General features: G+C 38.7%; 1 protein-coding gene across 2 annotated transcripts; it reads left to right on the plus strand.

The window, feature by feature from the left end:
- The first annotated feature begins 736 nt into the window (after positions 1-736).
- LOC125236291 (cyclin-dependent kinase 1) lies at positions 737-13727 on the plus strand. 2 transcript variants are annotated; one of them, XM_048143025.1, is made up of 7 exons: positions 737-1143; positions 2627-2771; positions 6663-6797; positions 7619-7728; positions 8809-8922; positions 9777-9879; positions 11862-13727. In XM_048143025.1, exons 1-7 carry the CDS (start codon positions 995-997, stop codon positions 12036-12038), a joined length of 933 nt encoding a protein of 310 aa, XP_047998982.1. In that variant the 5' UTR covers positions 737-994; the 3' UTR covers positions 12039-13727. The 2 variants fall into 2 exon arrangements, with proteins under 2 accessions (XP_047998982.1, XP_047998981.1); XM_048143024.1 differs by having other exon boundaries at positions 740-1143; positions 11856-13726.
- Positions 13728-15064: the final 1337 nt, after the last annotated feature.

Consider the following 15064-nt stretch of genomic DNA (forward strand, 5'->3'; position numbering starts at 1 on the left):
TTTCTAACACATATGTAAAAATCAGCCTTGGGAATTTAAGGAAAGTTAGTGCTTAAAAAAAACCTTATAGCAAAAAATGGCCAACGAGCCAAACTAGGTAATAATACAGGCATTAAACATCGATACAAACTCTACATTATCCCAAAGTTTTATCCTTGAGAAAATGAGGAAAGTCTGGCGGCTCTGGGCTTTTAGTCCATACAATACGCTACTTTAACTCAGTACCTTCACTGTATTTTTCGTATTTTTAGCAGCAATTCGGTTGGTCCAGTAAAATACAGAAACTTCTGCGTACAATAAGTTAAGGCTGGCGACATTTACGTTGTATCGAGCCGCATCGAATCACAGAGCTATTTATTATTTACTCATTGCATCGAATGGATCATTCCGTACATTGGCTAGGTATGAGAACGGCCGACGCGTTGCCAATGGATGAACTTTCATAGTAAACGAAGAAGGCGAATTAATGAGATACGTTTCGGCGAGCCTAGTGGACGCCAACCTTTATAATGACACTGATGCCAGTGTTATTTTGATCGAATATTTGTAAATTTAATTTTAAATGGACTTCTTCAACTCGAACATTTCAAAAATAATTTCCTTTCATTTGATTGGTGCAACTTCAATATTCAAAATGAATATTCAATTAATCTTCTCAATTTAGGTTACAATGCTGTATAAAAAAATATCGTTAATGCTGTATTTGTTGCGATTTTTATGGCAACATTTGAGCATACACAAACCAACTGCTCGTCAAGAGAATTTTTAAAAAGTTTACGTTTGAAGTCGTTATTCGAGTACGTTACAGCAATCATTATCAGAAAGAAGATTTGGCGGGATATTAACGATAAAAATAGAACTGCAGTTTGATGAATCGAGTTTGTGTACTAAATTATCCATGTGCTCGTAAAATTAAAAGAGATCTATTGCTTTGTCTTTAGATCTGAAGCTGACAACGTTTTTTCATAGGCTTAGTATTTTTTTATTTAGCAAAATGGAAGATTTCATTAAAATAGAGAAAATTGGTGAAGGAACTTACGGTGTGGTGTACAAAGGAAAAAACAAAGTGACCGGCCAGTTTGTGGCTATGAAGAAAATTAGATTAGAAGCAGACGATGAAGGCATACCCTCCACCGCGATCAGGTTAGTCTTCATCGCTTAGATATATCAAATACATTTACAAACACAATCATATTACGATTATCTACAGCTCAAATTCAACCTTATATCATTTTCTGTTTTCCTAACCTAACTCATTTCATTTCCTGTTAATTCAAGGATTTTTCTATCATTCTATCCTATGTAATTCTTACACTTGGTTTTGTAATGTCTGATAGTCAGATTGTATTGTAAGAAAACGTTTTTGTTTATATTTATTTGGCAAATGAAGCAGAATGAAATGTGCAAGCTGACCTAAGCATTGTTTTAATAGCTTATGAAATGAGATGCAATTATATGTTTAAATGTTTACACAATGATATTAAGTGAAACGTGATTTAAAATTGCTTAAAAAACTATTACTAGATGTCATTCACTTCCCACTTAGTTCACAGTCAGCTCAAAATGAACAGTTTACCTACTGTATTCGCAATTATACATAAAATTACTGTCATTTGTATCACTTTTCATAGATTTTGACTAGTATTGTTTATGGATACAGGATAAAACCACTGTAAAGTAAATCTCCCAAATATGGTCCAAAACAAACTTTAGGAATACTCTACTTGTGTTGTACATCATCCTTCATATTTTGCATTGGCATAAACTTAATTACAAATTACAAATCATTTATTCCGCAAATAGGCCACAGGGGCACTTTTTCACGTCAATATACAAGTTGAACTGAAATTACAATTGATAATACTAATTCTAAGTTCTATTCTAACTAAAGTATTACGCTACTTTAAATATAACACTTAAAACATTTAACTTTTGAACTAGTTTTAGAACTGGACTATAGTTAAGTTTTATGCAGTGAAGAGAGTGCCTAAGGTTTACGAAACAAGGTATAGTAGACCCTTGAGAGTCCAAACTTAAATAAGATTAACCCTACTCAGACTGACGGAGCATTCGGATTATAGTCTAATATAAAAATAAAATATTAAGTAATATATCTGAAATTGCATGAACAGCACAGGTTTAACTTACAATTTCAGAGTGTTTCTTCATCATTGACCTTTAACTTCTTGTATGCCGGAACGCGGATCCGCATACGTTGAAACCATATGAAAAAAATAATCCCAGCACACGAGACTAACTAAAACTACAAATGACTGACTTTTCAGTTCAGTTTACTGAGAAGAAAATACTTCACCACATACTTCCAAGTTGCCTGATAAGTGATAACGCATCCTTTCAAAAATGACTAAGTGTACCTTTTTTTTTTCTATAAACCATATTTCTAATTTAAAAGTACTTTGCATGCACATAATACAACCCAGAAAATCATTTGATCAAAAAATTACAACACAAACTAATGTTAGCTTGTGTATGGATTATCTACCCCCTACTGTAATCAAATTATTTAAGGAAAACTAGTATTTCTTCCCTCCATGTTGTATATAGGCGTAAAAAGTCAGAGAAAAGATGATTATGCAATAAATTTCATGACTATTTTTTGTTACAGAGAAATATCCCTACTGAAAGAACTGAACCACCCAAATATTGTGAAGCTAGAAGATGTACTTATGGAGGAGTCCCGACTGTTCCTCATTTTCGAGTTCCTCTCCATGGACCTCAAGAAGTACATGGACTCACTTGGCTCCGGGAGGGTAAGCACTTGACCTGTGGCAAAGTGTCTGTCGTCTATCAGCAGCGGCTGGTCCATACAAGCCGATTCCCACCGGCTTGCTTAAAATTGATTACTAGTAAAGTACCTAATGTTAAGGTAGGTTTCTTTGCTTTGGTGTTGCCCAGCAGAAATTTTCACCAGCCGCCACTGCTGTCTATAGAGGGACTACCTCTACATTCCTAATGACGTTTGTTCGAAAATCACTTGGCCTAACTCATTTGGCCGAATTATGAAATGCCTAACGCTCTTTTGGCCTAACGATCATTTGGCATAATTTAAATTTTGCCGCAAAAATGACATTACCCAAAAGCGATTCGCTGTTAGAAAGGTAGGTTTAGGTTAGGTTAGAACCGTGACCTCACACAAATCCGAATCGCTTCTAAAAAAGTGGGTTTAACGGCGTTAGGCGAAACAAAATTAGGACATTTAAATTAGGCCAAATGATCATTATGCCAAAAAATATTAGGCGATCTAAAAATCGAAGAAAAAACTTGAGGAATCTAGATATACATCCGTCTATAGAACAAAATTCACACCAGCCCCTTTAGCACAACTTGCCTTGTCGCGCGCGAGTCCATACATCAAGCGCGACTTCAAGTATGGACTCGCGCACGACAAGGCAAGTTGTGCTAGAGGGGCAGGGGAGATAATATAACTCACAGTTTTGCATTGACAGACTTTTTAACAACTACCACTTCCTAAATGTGATTATAGGTGAGTGTGTTTAGTAAAACGTTCCACTTTGTTGCTTACCATAAAGACGCGATTTGCTTGTCTCTGAGATGTTTATATGAATAAACTGACAAAGCGGGCTTATATCAATTGACACAGTGAAATTTACTTAACACACTCACATAGTATTTAATTTACATAGGGCTTAAGTAGAATAAAAAATGTATAATCCATAACACGGGGAACAGTAATGAACACTTAGATAAATAAGTGCTTAAGTTGGACATCCGCATGATTAGTTCATGATTAGGGAATGCAACCGAGTAGTGAAAAAACCGAGTTTCGGTTAAAACCGTCCGGTTTTCACCGATTTGAAACTCGGTTTTCAATCGAGTTAAACTCGAGTTTTTTCGTTGAAGGATTTTTTAATAAAAATACCAAATAAATTAGTTAAGATGCAAATTCTCACCTAGAAACTGACGTAAAGCCAATGTAGATTACTTTACTTGTTCAAATATTTCAAATTACAGTGATCACTTTACTTTTTCAAATTACTTGTAGGTAATTGTTATTTGAACTTCTATCAATCTATCTCTAATCTATCTTGCATTATCCCGGTATTTGCCACGGCATTCATTGAAGCCTGGGGTCCGCTTTGACAACTAATCCCAAGATTTGGCACATGCACTAGCTTTATGAAAGCCTTTGCCGTCTCACCTTCCAACCGGAAGGATCCTATTGGAATTATTCCGGTTTCCTCGTGATGTTTTAATTCATCGAGAAGCGACTGGTAAATATCAAATGACATTTCGCACATATGAATTCATTGGTACGAACCGGGGTTCGCGTTCGCACTCTCTTACCACAAGGCCAGCAGCGCTTTTTGAACTTTAACGAACATTTTGTTTTTGTAGTAGGTACTTACGTTGTTCAAGATTCACCTAATACGCCAAATATCTAATATTTTATAAAAGGCAACTGAACGGTGTTTAAGAGATTTGTAATTGTAACATAATATGCTATTTTCACGCAATTGTAGGATGAAAGAAGAAATTTCGGTGCTTTTTTTCTTTTTTGCGGAGACACTGTAGGTAAAATTAACTAAAAGTAAAGTTTTGCGGATGCGGTGTCGGGTCTGGGTTCATGCTTAACAATCATATAAAAAAGTTTTGAAGGAGCTTATCTTTTCCACTTCATCAAAAGCGACTGTTTTATTTGATAAAAATACAAAAGACAATACACGTATACCGTTAAGGTTTATGGAATTCCCTGGATTTATTTATTTATTTATTTTATTGGATTCCTCATGAATCCCATTATTAGAACTCGAGCTTGACAAAATTACGTCTTGAAAACCCAACATGCTTAACAAACATAACGAAGAAAACAAATCAACGCGTCATGCGTCTTTAAAACTTTCTTTCTGATCATCATCAGCGATTCCACTTCATCAAATGCCATTCTTTTTAATGTTATTCCTTTTCTGATAAAGATACAAAAGTCACTATTGGTGTGCCGTTTAGATTTGAAGAGTTCCCTTGATTCTTCATGGAGCCCGCCACCAAAACACGAGCTTGACCTAGTGTTGTTATAAGACTAGTCTTGAAGACTTTTAAACCTTAAAGACTTGCAAACCCTAAAGTTTCACGCTTTAAAGACTCAAGCGTTAAAGGTTTTAGCTCAGAAACGGTTCAGAACCTTAACGACTCAAGCTTTTTATGAGCTCTTAAGGGTGAGTCTTTAAGACTCGGGCTTCATAGAGAGCTCAAGCCCCCTAAACCTCGAAGGCCTGTGTCAAGCTTTAAGAGCTCAAACGAGCTTTATAGGCAGATAGTATTTATATTTAACCCTTAATTTGACGGTGTCGGTTTGGTAGATTATAGGGTTCCGTACACAATGGGTAAAAACGTAAGTCTATTACTAAGACTCAGATATCCGTCCGCCCGGTCACGTCACCAGGTCACCACGCTGTATCTCATGTATCTCAGGATACTAAAAAGTACGGAGCTCTTAGTGGGCGAGTCCGACTCGCACTTGGCCTGTTTTTTTTTTTTTACTTCTGTTGACCTTAGGATCTAGTTTATTAAAAGCTCTTAAGACTTAAATGCTACAAACCTTATAGACTTAAACCTTCAAAGCTTAGGAGTCTTTAAAGCTTGAGGACTAAAGACTCGAGGATTCTGTGCTCGTAAGCAGCAACGCAAACTTATAAGGTTGAGGCTTATATGGTCGAGGCTTTAAAATTCGAGGCTTTAAAACTCAGAAGTCGCGACTCGAGTTTTGTAGTTTACGCCTCAAAGCTTAAATTCACAACACTAGCTTGACCAATATGTGGCTTAAAACCCCAACGTTCTTAGCAAACGAAAATCAGTTTACCTTTAATATTTGAAGAGTTTCCTTGAATTCTCCAGGATCCCATCATCAGAACTGGACACCACTTGATAAAAATAGGACCAACCTATATATACATTCGATAAAAAAAAATCGGTTCAGAGTTGAGGGAGATATCAAATAACAAATATTTAAAAAAATACAGATGAACTGATTACCTCCTCCATTGATCTCTTACTCTGACATTACATTGATCTCTTATTTTGGACACTTGGAGGCCTTGGTAATTTTTTTCTTTTTATAGTATATTTATTTCATTTTACTCCTCCATTGATATTTGGAAATCGGTTAAAAATTAAAGAACTCACCAGGACACAAAAGATGCCAAAACGATTACTTTCATCATTTCAATTATAGATGAGATTCGTTCTCAGAGAGTTGAAAATAGAGTCTTTTCATCCCATTTTACATCGCAATATGCTGCGTCTAACATAAAGAAATATGTAACATCACTTACGTTACATTTTTAAATTGTTCATGTCGATTGAACTTCAGATATACTTTTCAAAGCAATAATCTTCACCAATTCCTAAGAAAAACTGGTCCCAGCAGTCAACAAATCGTCCTATGAGATTTTTATTTATATACTGTGTTTACAAAGTCCATAAAAACACAATATAAGCGAAAAATCTGTTTTGTTTAACAATTTACCTGAAGGTAACAAAAACTCGGTTATGAACCGAAATTCGAATCGGTTTCGAGTTTCACCGAAAAAAAAACCGATACTCGGTTTTCGGTTCTAGCTGCATTCCCTATTCATGATGCTCATGCGCATTCCGAGTAAACATTCTAATTTTTGTTGTAACAGTTGATGAGCCTTAACATAGTGAAGAGCTACCTATACCAGATCAACAGTGCCATCCTGTACTGCCACCAGCGAAGGATCCTCCACCGTGACTTGAAACCACAGAATCTGCTCATTGACCAAACTGGCATCATAAAGGTATGCTTATCCATAACTCCATACTAATATTATAAATGAGAAAGTGTGTGTGTCTGTTTGTCGGTCTTTCACGGCAAAATGAAGCGACGTATTGACATGATTTTTGAAGTGGAGGTAGTCGAAGGAATGGAGAAGAGAGTGACAGGCTACTTTTTGTCTCTTTCTAACCTCGCACTTCTCTAAAATAGGAGGTGGAAGATTGTTTTTTCATTCTGAAATTTACGAATTGAATGCCAGCAAAGCGGTGGGCAAAAGCTAGTGTTCTCTTCTAATTTTTCTCGTAGTCTTAATAAATATTATAGGACATTCTTACACAGATTGACTGAAGAAGAAGGCTTGTGTTGTGGGTACTCAGACAACGATATATATAATATACTAAATACTTATATACATAGAAAACATCCATGACTCAGGAACAAATATCTGTGCTCATCACACAAATAAATGCCCTTACCGGGATTTGAACCCAGGACACCTCGGCGTAGCAGGCAGGGTCACTACGCGCCAGGCCAGACCGGTCGTCAAAACATACATAGTTATTATAATATTAGTTAAGGTAAGGCGACTATGGGATATGGGTTAAATTGTGGCGTAGGCGAGAGGCTGGCAACCTGTCACTGCTATTATGTCACAGTTCAGTTTCGTTTTCTTTCAACCCCGTTATTTGCCAAGAGTGGCACTGAAGCTTTAGTAGTTTCATGTGTTCTGCCTACCCCTTTATGGGATACAGGCGTGATTGTATGTTGTTGTAGTGCCTTAATGACTGGCTTATACAGGTTTTTTTTTTTTTTTGTAAATAAGTAGAATTGTTTTATCTTCAGGTAGCGGATTTCGGGTTAGGACGCGCGTTCGGCGTGCCAGTGCGCGTGTACACGCACGAGGTCGTCACGCTGTGGTACCGCGCGCCCGAGGTGCTACTGGGCAGCCAGAGGTGAGCTCTAACGGCCCGGCCACGACAATGGTCTAAGCGCGACAGCGGTGAGCGGCGGCCATACATTGCAGCGAGAACAGCGATGGGACTTTTCATTCGCACGTATGGCTGCCGCTCACCGCTGTCGCGCTTAGACGAATTTCGTGGCTGGGCCGTAACGGGTCTCTATTGGTTCTAGTGATGTGCAAGTTGCTCTTTCCAGAAAAATCTTAAATTTCTTGAAAAATTCACGAAACTTTCACGAAAAATAAAGGGAATTTAAATTTGTGAAGAGGAAAGTTTCCATCCATACAATAGGCTAGTTTCCTACTGGTCAAATCAGCTTCTTTTTAAGAACTGTCAAAACGATTTCCTAATATGGAATTACTATGAAATACTGAGGAGTGGCGTCACGGTCAATTCACTTACTTTGTATCTTTCTTTTTAACTTATTAAATAAAAGTTATGTTTAAACATAACTACTGTCCATATATTTCTTATAATTTTGTGGTGCTTTATTTCGTGCACTGCATAAAATATTTTATTTTAAGTATAGCAAACTAGCCTATTCGAGGGTTTACTGGTGAAACCCGATAAATCGAGATAATTTTGTCCTTGTAATAACATTGTCGAAATTGCACATAGTTCGAATTTCAAAAACCAGTTTGCTCAACTTATCGGGTATCACCAGTAAACCTTCGAATCGTCCATACAAAGTATGGAAAGTTTCCGAAGTTTTCCTATGTGAAAATTTCAGAATTATGATAACTTTCCGTCGGCACATTGTTTCCCATAAAGTCTTAAGTCATAGTGTATTGTGTGTCCACATTTTCGTTAGTTATAATTTGTTTTTCTCAGAAACACGTAACTTTCCAGGATTGCCATAAAACAAACCTAAACTACACTTTATGGATGACCTTAATTATCTGTGCTCATCACACAAATAAATGCCCTAACCGGGGTTCAAACCCAGAACTGCGGCTCAGCAGGCAGGGTCACTACCGACTGAGCCAAACCGGTTATCATAAAACTAAAGCTTTAATATTGATTATTGTTTACATAATTCATAATATTATATTAAATGATTCATATGGGTTTCAGGTATTCCTGCCCAGTCGACATGTGGTCGGTGGGCTGCATCTTCTCCGAGATGTCCTCCAAGAAGCCTCTGTTCCAGGGCGACTCTGAAATCGACCAGCTCTTCAGGATCTTCAGGTATGGCATATTTAAATCTTAAACACAGTATAATAAAGAGTACTGTCGTACAGTAAGGGCCGGTTGCATCAAACCACCTGTCACCGTTAAAGTGTTCGTTAAATTTTATTGTATGGGAAGTTCCTTAGACGTCTGCTGCGTGACGATGATGTGTCTGTCAAATGTGGTTAATGCAACTGACCCTAAGGCCACTCCCGACACGATTTTCTCACTTGATGGTCTCATCGGAAGATCAGCGCTGGAAGTCACCAGAAACGCGCTGAGATGAGACCGTTTCGTGGCACTTCATTCCTTTCTGTCTTGTTGTTATTATGTGTATTTTGTCTTGCTTGTGTTCACGAATAAATATATTGGGGACACCTTACACAGATCAACTTAACCCCAAACTAAGCAAAGCTTGTACTGTGGGTGCTAAGCGACGATATACATACTTAAATAGATAAATACATACTTTTATATACATAGAAAACATCCATGACTCAGGAACAAATATCTGTGCTCATCACACAAATAAATGCCCTTACCGGGATTCGAACCCAGGACCGCGGCTTAGCAGGCAGGGTCACTACCGACAGCCAGACCGGTCGTCAAATGTTTATTCTATTATATTTTTAACCCCCGACGCAAAAACGAAGGGGTGTTATAAGTTTGAAGTGTCTGTCTGGCTGTGTGTGTGTCTGTCTGTGGCATCGTAGCTCCCGAACGGATGGACCGATTTTGATTTAGTTTTTTTTGTCTGAAAGCTGAGTTATTATCCAGATACATAGCTGGCAAGACGACCGACATTTCTTGTCAGTTCCGACACAAAATTGGTATCGGGCAAGTGTGTATAGCTTCTAAATGTGTTGTTACAGGATGCTCCGTACGCCGACGGAGGAGATCTGGCCCGGCGTGACGTCGCTACCGGACTACAAGCCCACATTCCCCAACTGGAACACATTCAACCTGCACAACCACGTGAGTAGACTACTTTCATTAAGATGAAAACTTCTCAGTATTTATTTTCTTTCGTAGGCTAGGTATTTTACAAAATTAAAAATAAAATCATTTACCAAACAATATAAAAACATATAAACATATTATAAAAAACCTAACCTAGGGTGCCGCCAGCAGCGGGGCAGGGCCCAAGCTGCCGGTGGTTAGGGCTGCAGAGAGAGGAACCGTCGGACTATACGCGCCGTGTCCAAGATTACCGCCGCACGCATCTAGCCCTTGATACAGCCACCTAACGAGTCTCTTAGGGTCCCCCCACATCTAGCGTCTCGCGAACGTCGTCGCCTCTCCAACGCCCGCGCGGCGTCGACGCCGCGCTTCCGCAGCGCCGACGCGACGTTGCGGCGCCTCTCGAACGTCGACGTCGCAGTGACGTCCGCGCGGCGTCGACGCCGCGTTAGCGCCGCGCCTCCTCGACGTCAGTGGCAGTAAATCAAAAGTAGCTTATACGTTAGTTCGTATGCCTTAACCAATTTTTTGAAAAGTTATTTCTATAATGTAGGTGCATCAACTCGTTTACAGAGGGTCTGTGGCCTGTGTTGTATCAACTACGTTTGACGTATTGCTTCCTCTTCATCGGAAAAACTGTCATTTCATAGAAATATTGTAAAAACACTAAACAGAGAATCTGTCGAAGAAACGAGAGCAAAAAGCAATATTTACGCGTCTAGCGACCGTCGTGATGCAGAAATTTAAGGTTTTTGATTAGTAGTTTACGTTTATTTGCCATAATTTGTTAGTTACTAAAAATACCGGGATTCCGATTACAAAATTAAATATCGGTTTTGAAATCTACCCCAAAAATCCCGAGATACTGGGATCCCGGTATTGGAAGCCCTAGCTGGACGTTGGTAGCCGCTGGCATCGCGGCGGCGCTGCGCGGGCGCGGCGTTGGCGCGGCGGCGACGCCGCGCGGACGCCACTGCGACGTCGACGTTCGAGAGGTGCCGCAACGTCGCGTCGGCGCTGCGGGAGCGCGGCGTCGACGCCGCGCGGGCGTTGGAGAGGCGACGACGTTCGCGAGACGCTAGATGTGGGGGGACCCTTAAGATGTTGGTCGAGACTCTTCGCTATGAGATGAAAACTTTATTATTATAACTAAAAACGGCGGCATATTTGAAAAATGTAGGATTCAACGACCAAGGATGCTGATACGCAATAATGTGTTATTCCACATGAATTTTGCAATAAAATGTCAACTTTAATCGTAAAATTTTTGAGTTGACATCTTAATGCAAAATGCATGTGGGATAATACATTATTGCGTAACAGCATCCATTGTCTTCATAAAACACCTGTCTTCCTCAACCTTGACGTTGGCGGAATCATCGACGAGCCATAACACTTAAAAAATGATTAATTAATTTAAAAAAATTATACTTTCAATTTGTAGAGGTTAACAATGTTCATAACTATACTAAATTTCATATCGATAGCATAAGTAGTTCTCGTTTGACAGACGGACAGAGCGGCACTATAAATCTTTTTGTACCTTTTTGGTACGGAACTCTAAAAATGGAGGGGAGAAGGCTTAATTTTCATAGAAAATTTTAATTTCGCGCAATTTTTCTGTTTTTGTTGACCGTCTCGCACTCACCTAGATATCGAATGGGAACTAAACAATTTCAGTTTCAATATGATTATCAAAACATTTGGTATGCCGGAAATAGACCTCTCTGTCAGTGCTTTAAACAAAAAATGTCATGTATACGTGTCATGGTATAGGGATCCACACACATCTACCATAAATGCATCCACCATTCAACGGAGCAATCCTACTGTCCCGCTAGTCACCCAAAATATCGCCGGGCGAATATAGTGGACGTAGACTTCCACGATTTGTGCAATACCGCTCAAGACCGAGGAAAGTCAACTCATTTTGACATATATGACATGACATCTATTTCAGTTCGGAGTTATCTTATCAGTTTACCCTCCAGGTGCAGAACCTGGACGAGGTGGGCATGGACCTGCTGCGCAAGATGCTAGTGTACGACCCCATGAAGCGCATCAGCGCCAAGGACGCGCGCCGCCACCGCTACTTCCGCGACGTGCGCCTGCCGCCCGGCCTGCCGCGCGACACGCCCGTCATCCGCTCCGGCGAGCCGGTCGCCGTCGCTTAGCACTGACGATATCACCAATGTGTATGGCCAGCTTTACGGCCCAGCCACGACATTGGTCTAAACGCGACAGCTGTGAGCGGCTGGCCTACGTGCGAATGAAGTCCCATCGCTGTGTCTCGCTCCAATGTATGGCTGTCGCGCTTAGACCGATGTCGTGGCTGAGCCGTTAGTGTCGCGCGGAGCGATCCGCAACTAAGAGTCTTCGGGAGCTGACGCGGATTACCCGGAACGGACGCCTTTCTAATAAGAAATTGTATGAATAGCATTTAAATGGCGCGGGCGCGTGCGACAGACTTTACATATTGGCGTCCTCGCCAGCTAGCGGGAATAGTGGCGGAAATGTGGTCCTCCGGGCGGACCCGTCCGCTTTACTTAAAACGCTCCCTGAACTTATTAGTTTCCTACTTAGTAACATATTAGTCCGGTCCGGATCGGTCCGTGTGACACTAATACTGGCCTATGGAACGAGTGGCCTTCTGAATGTAGTGTCGTCTAGCCTAATGGTGTATTCTCTGAGTGTAGGTTTTTACGGTTTCGGCCCGAAGGAAATATCCTGTACTGAGTAAAAAAATATCCTGTGATGTGAGCAGTCGCTAAAACGTATATGTAACTTTTAAGCTGTTTCACGAACCCTCGTGTGTTTATCTATCCTTTCCCTAAAGAGCTGTCATTATAACTAGTAGTGCCTCACATAATGATTAACTATAAGGATGAATTGAATACATATTATAAAACTACGGTTAATACACTAGATTACCTACTATTATTTTTACCTATACTAAGTATACCTAATAGAAATTCGAATTGTAATATTGACAATGTGACGTGTAAATTATTATTTTATGAATAAGTTACTGACGTTGAAAGATATCGGTAATCGGTAAAGATATGCGTTTTAGTCGATATATTAACGATTTTTGGATATTTTTCTGACTTATTCCGGCCGAAACCTTTGTAATGTTAATTTATAGTAATAAATTAGGGTGGTTTTGTTAGCTGTGCGCTATTTCTCGAAGCCTGGAGTCTGGTACGCAGGCGTGTGTATATCAGCGACCGGTATTAATAATTCAACATTGTGTGTTTACTAGTAGTGATCGGTAACAATTTTTTAATTTCACGGCAGCGTAGTCGCGTCAAAGTGAAGGCAAAATGTTAAAAATTCTTATAAATTATAAAGGTTATAATTTCACCTGAGTTTTACTTTATGGATTTCGTTAACTCAACAACTCTGCCATGAAATTAAAATACTGGCCACTACTTATTAGCGAATTATGTGCCAAAGTGTGTAAACATCGACCCTGTACACTCGAGAGAAATGAAAAGGGGTTAGTCTAGAATTAAAAACCTCTTTTTATTTTCCTTTAGTCTTATAGTGGTAATTATTGTCAGTTATTCCGTTGGCCAAATATTTTGAAATTTTTAAAGCTATTACTATTTACCTAAACTAATCTATCAATTTGTCTATAAAGCAAGAAATTAAATGCCATAATTGATATTTCTTCCTATAGGCCCTATAGGTAAATTAACTATATAGAAGTTTTTTTCATCGGGGGAAAACTGGCATTCAATTAATTATTGTATCCGGTCGCTGTTTCTTTATTATGTTATTCAAATTATGGAATGAAATGCATTTTTTAAGAAATAAGATTGATTTAATTTGACGGTAATTGTAATATACTGTAATAATAATTAATATTTTTAGTAATCTGCTCTTTTATTTAAACCCTGATAGATGTGACTTCCTTCACCCTAAAACTCCGCGCCCTCGTTGAGCTTTGGCAACCGTACCTTAATCGTAGTATTTTTTAAACTCTTACATAAAGTACACTAAAGGGTGAAAGTATATATTTTTCATCACACCCGCACTTTAAATGTGCTATTGCACGCAGATGGAGCGAGAGTTATAGAAAAATCGTTCTCCCAACGGAATAATGAAATTTCTTGTACCGTACATAACTTTTTTACATCTATTTTCATATTTTTTACATTGCGAGTGTGATGAAAAATATTATGTGTAACTCGGGGAGTATGAATATTACTAACTCGAGTCTTTAAATCGCTCCGGCAAGCCGTCGCGATTTTACTTACTCTCGTTAGTAACATTCAACTTCCTCCCCTTGTTGCACAATGTATTATTATTCTTTTTTAGTAGGTATTCAACGGTGTGTCAATAAAAGCACTGCATATAATAAAATATATTTATTGCTTCAATGAACACTATAACTACGTTAAATATTACATGACTATGTAAACAGGGCAACTGCTCCTAAGAGACAACTTAAAATAATACGGCGTCATCAAGACTTAAATAAAATCCATTGTACTGAGAAATATATCAAATATTAATATACAAAATCACTAAACAAAATATTTACATTTTGGCAGTTTGCACTAGCCTTTTTGACTCGAAATTTCTGTTAGATATAGCTGATATTATCGATTCTCTACATGCAGTAATAAGATTCTGACACCTGTAGGCCTAGCACATGATGGCCGCGGGAGTATGTCGCCGCGAGATAGATGCCACGTCTTCTTCTAACTGTATTAATGACATAAGGACGGGTAGTCTATCTCGCGGCGACATACTCCCGCGGCCATCATGTGCTAGGCCTACTGGGTCAAAAAGCTTGCTAAAAGGCTTTTAGCTCGACAGGCAGCTTAGCCGTGTGTGTGTGGATTGAGTGAGCACCTTCCGAAAATAAAAAAAAATATGCTGATCATTTAGTAAAAGTTCTAAAACAATTGTAAAACGAATCTCTGAATTTGTAAAAAGATAAATCAAAAGATACAGCCATTAACATGTGCTCACTCAGTTCTCACAAACTACCAACGAAAACAGTGAATATATTCATTTAACATATAATATTTATAATTATACTAACATTTAGTAAAAAATAGGCCAACCTACCTCTATAAATATTAGATCACCTAGTGACGTATTAAATTTTTTACAAATAGTTTCTTATGCTCACTCAATTCACACACTTTTGAAAAGCCGAATTTTGATGAAAAACATAAGATTTAGA

The sequence above is a fragment of the Leguminivora glycinivorella genome, chromosome 19 (assembly GCF_023078275.1).
Source record: "Leguminivora glycinivorella isolate SPB_JAAS2020 chromosome 19, LegGlyc_1.1, whole genome shotgun sequence".
Classification (NCBI taxonomy): Eukaryota; Metazoa; Arthropoda; class Insecta; order Lepidoptera; family Tortricidae; genus Leguminivora; species Leguminivora glycinivorella.

Excerpts from the sequence above, each read along its gene's own strand:
- LOC125236291 (XM_048143024.1), top strand. The coding sequence starts at position 995 with ATGGAAGATTTCATTAAAATAGAGAAAATTGGTGAAGGAACTTACGGT. Across the intron at positions 1,144-2,626 it reads ATACCCTCCACCGCGATCAG|AGAAATATCCCTACTGAAAG; the intron begins GTTAGTCTTCAT and ends TTTTTGTTACAG. Across the intron at positions 9,880-11,855 it reads CATTCAACCTGCACAACCAC|GTGCAGAACCTGGACGAGGT; the intron begins GTGAGTAGACTA and ends TTTACCCTCCAG.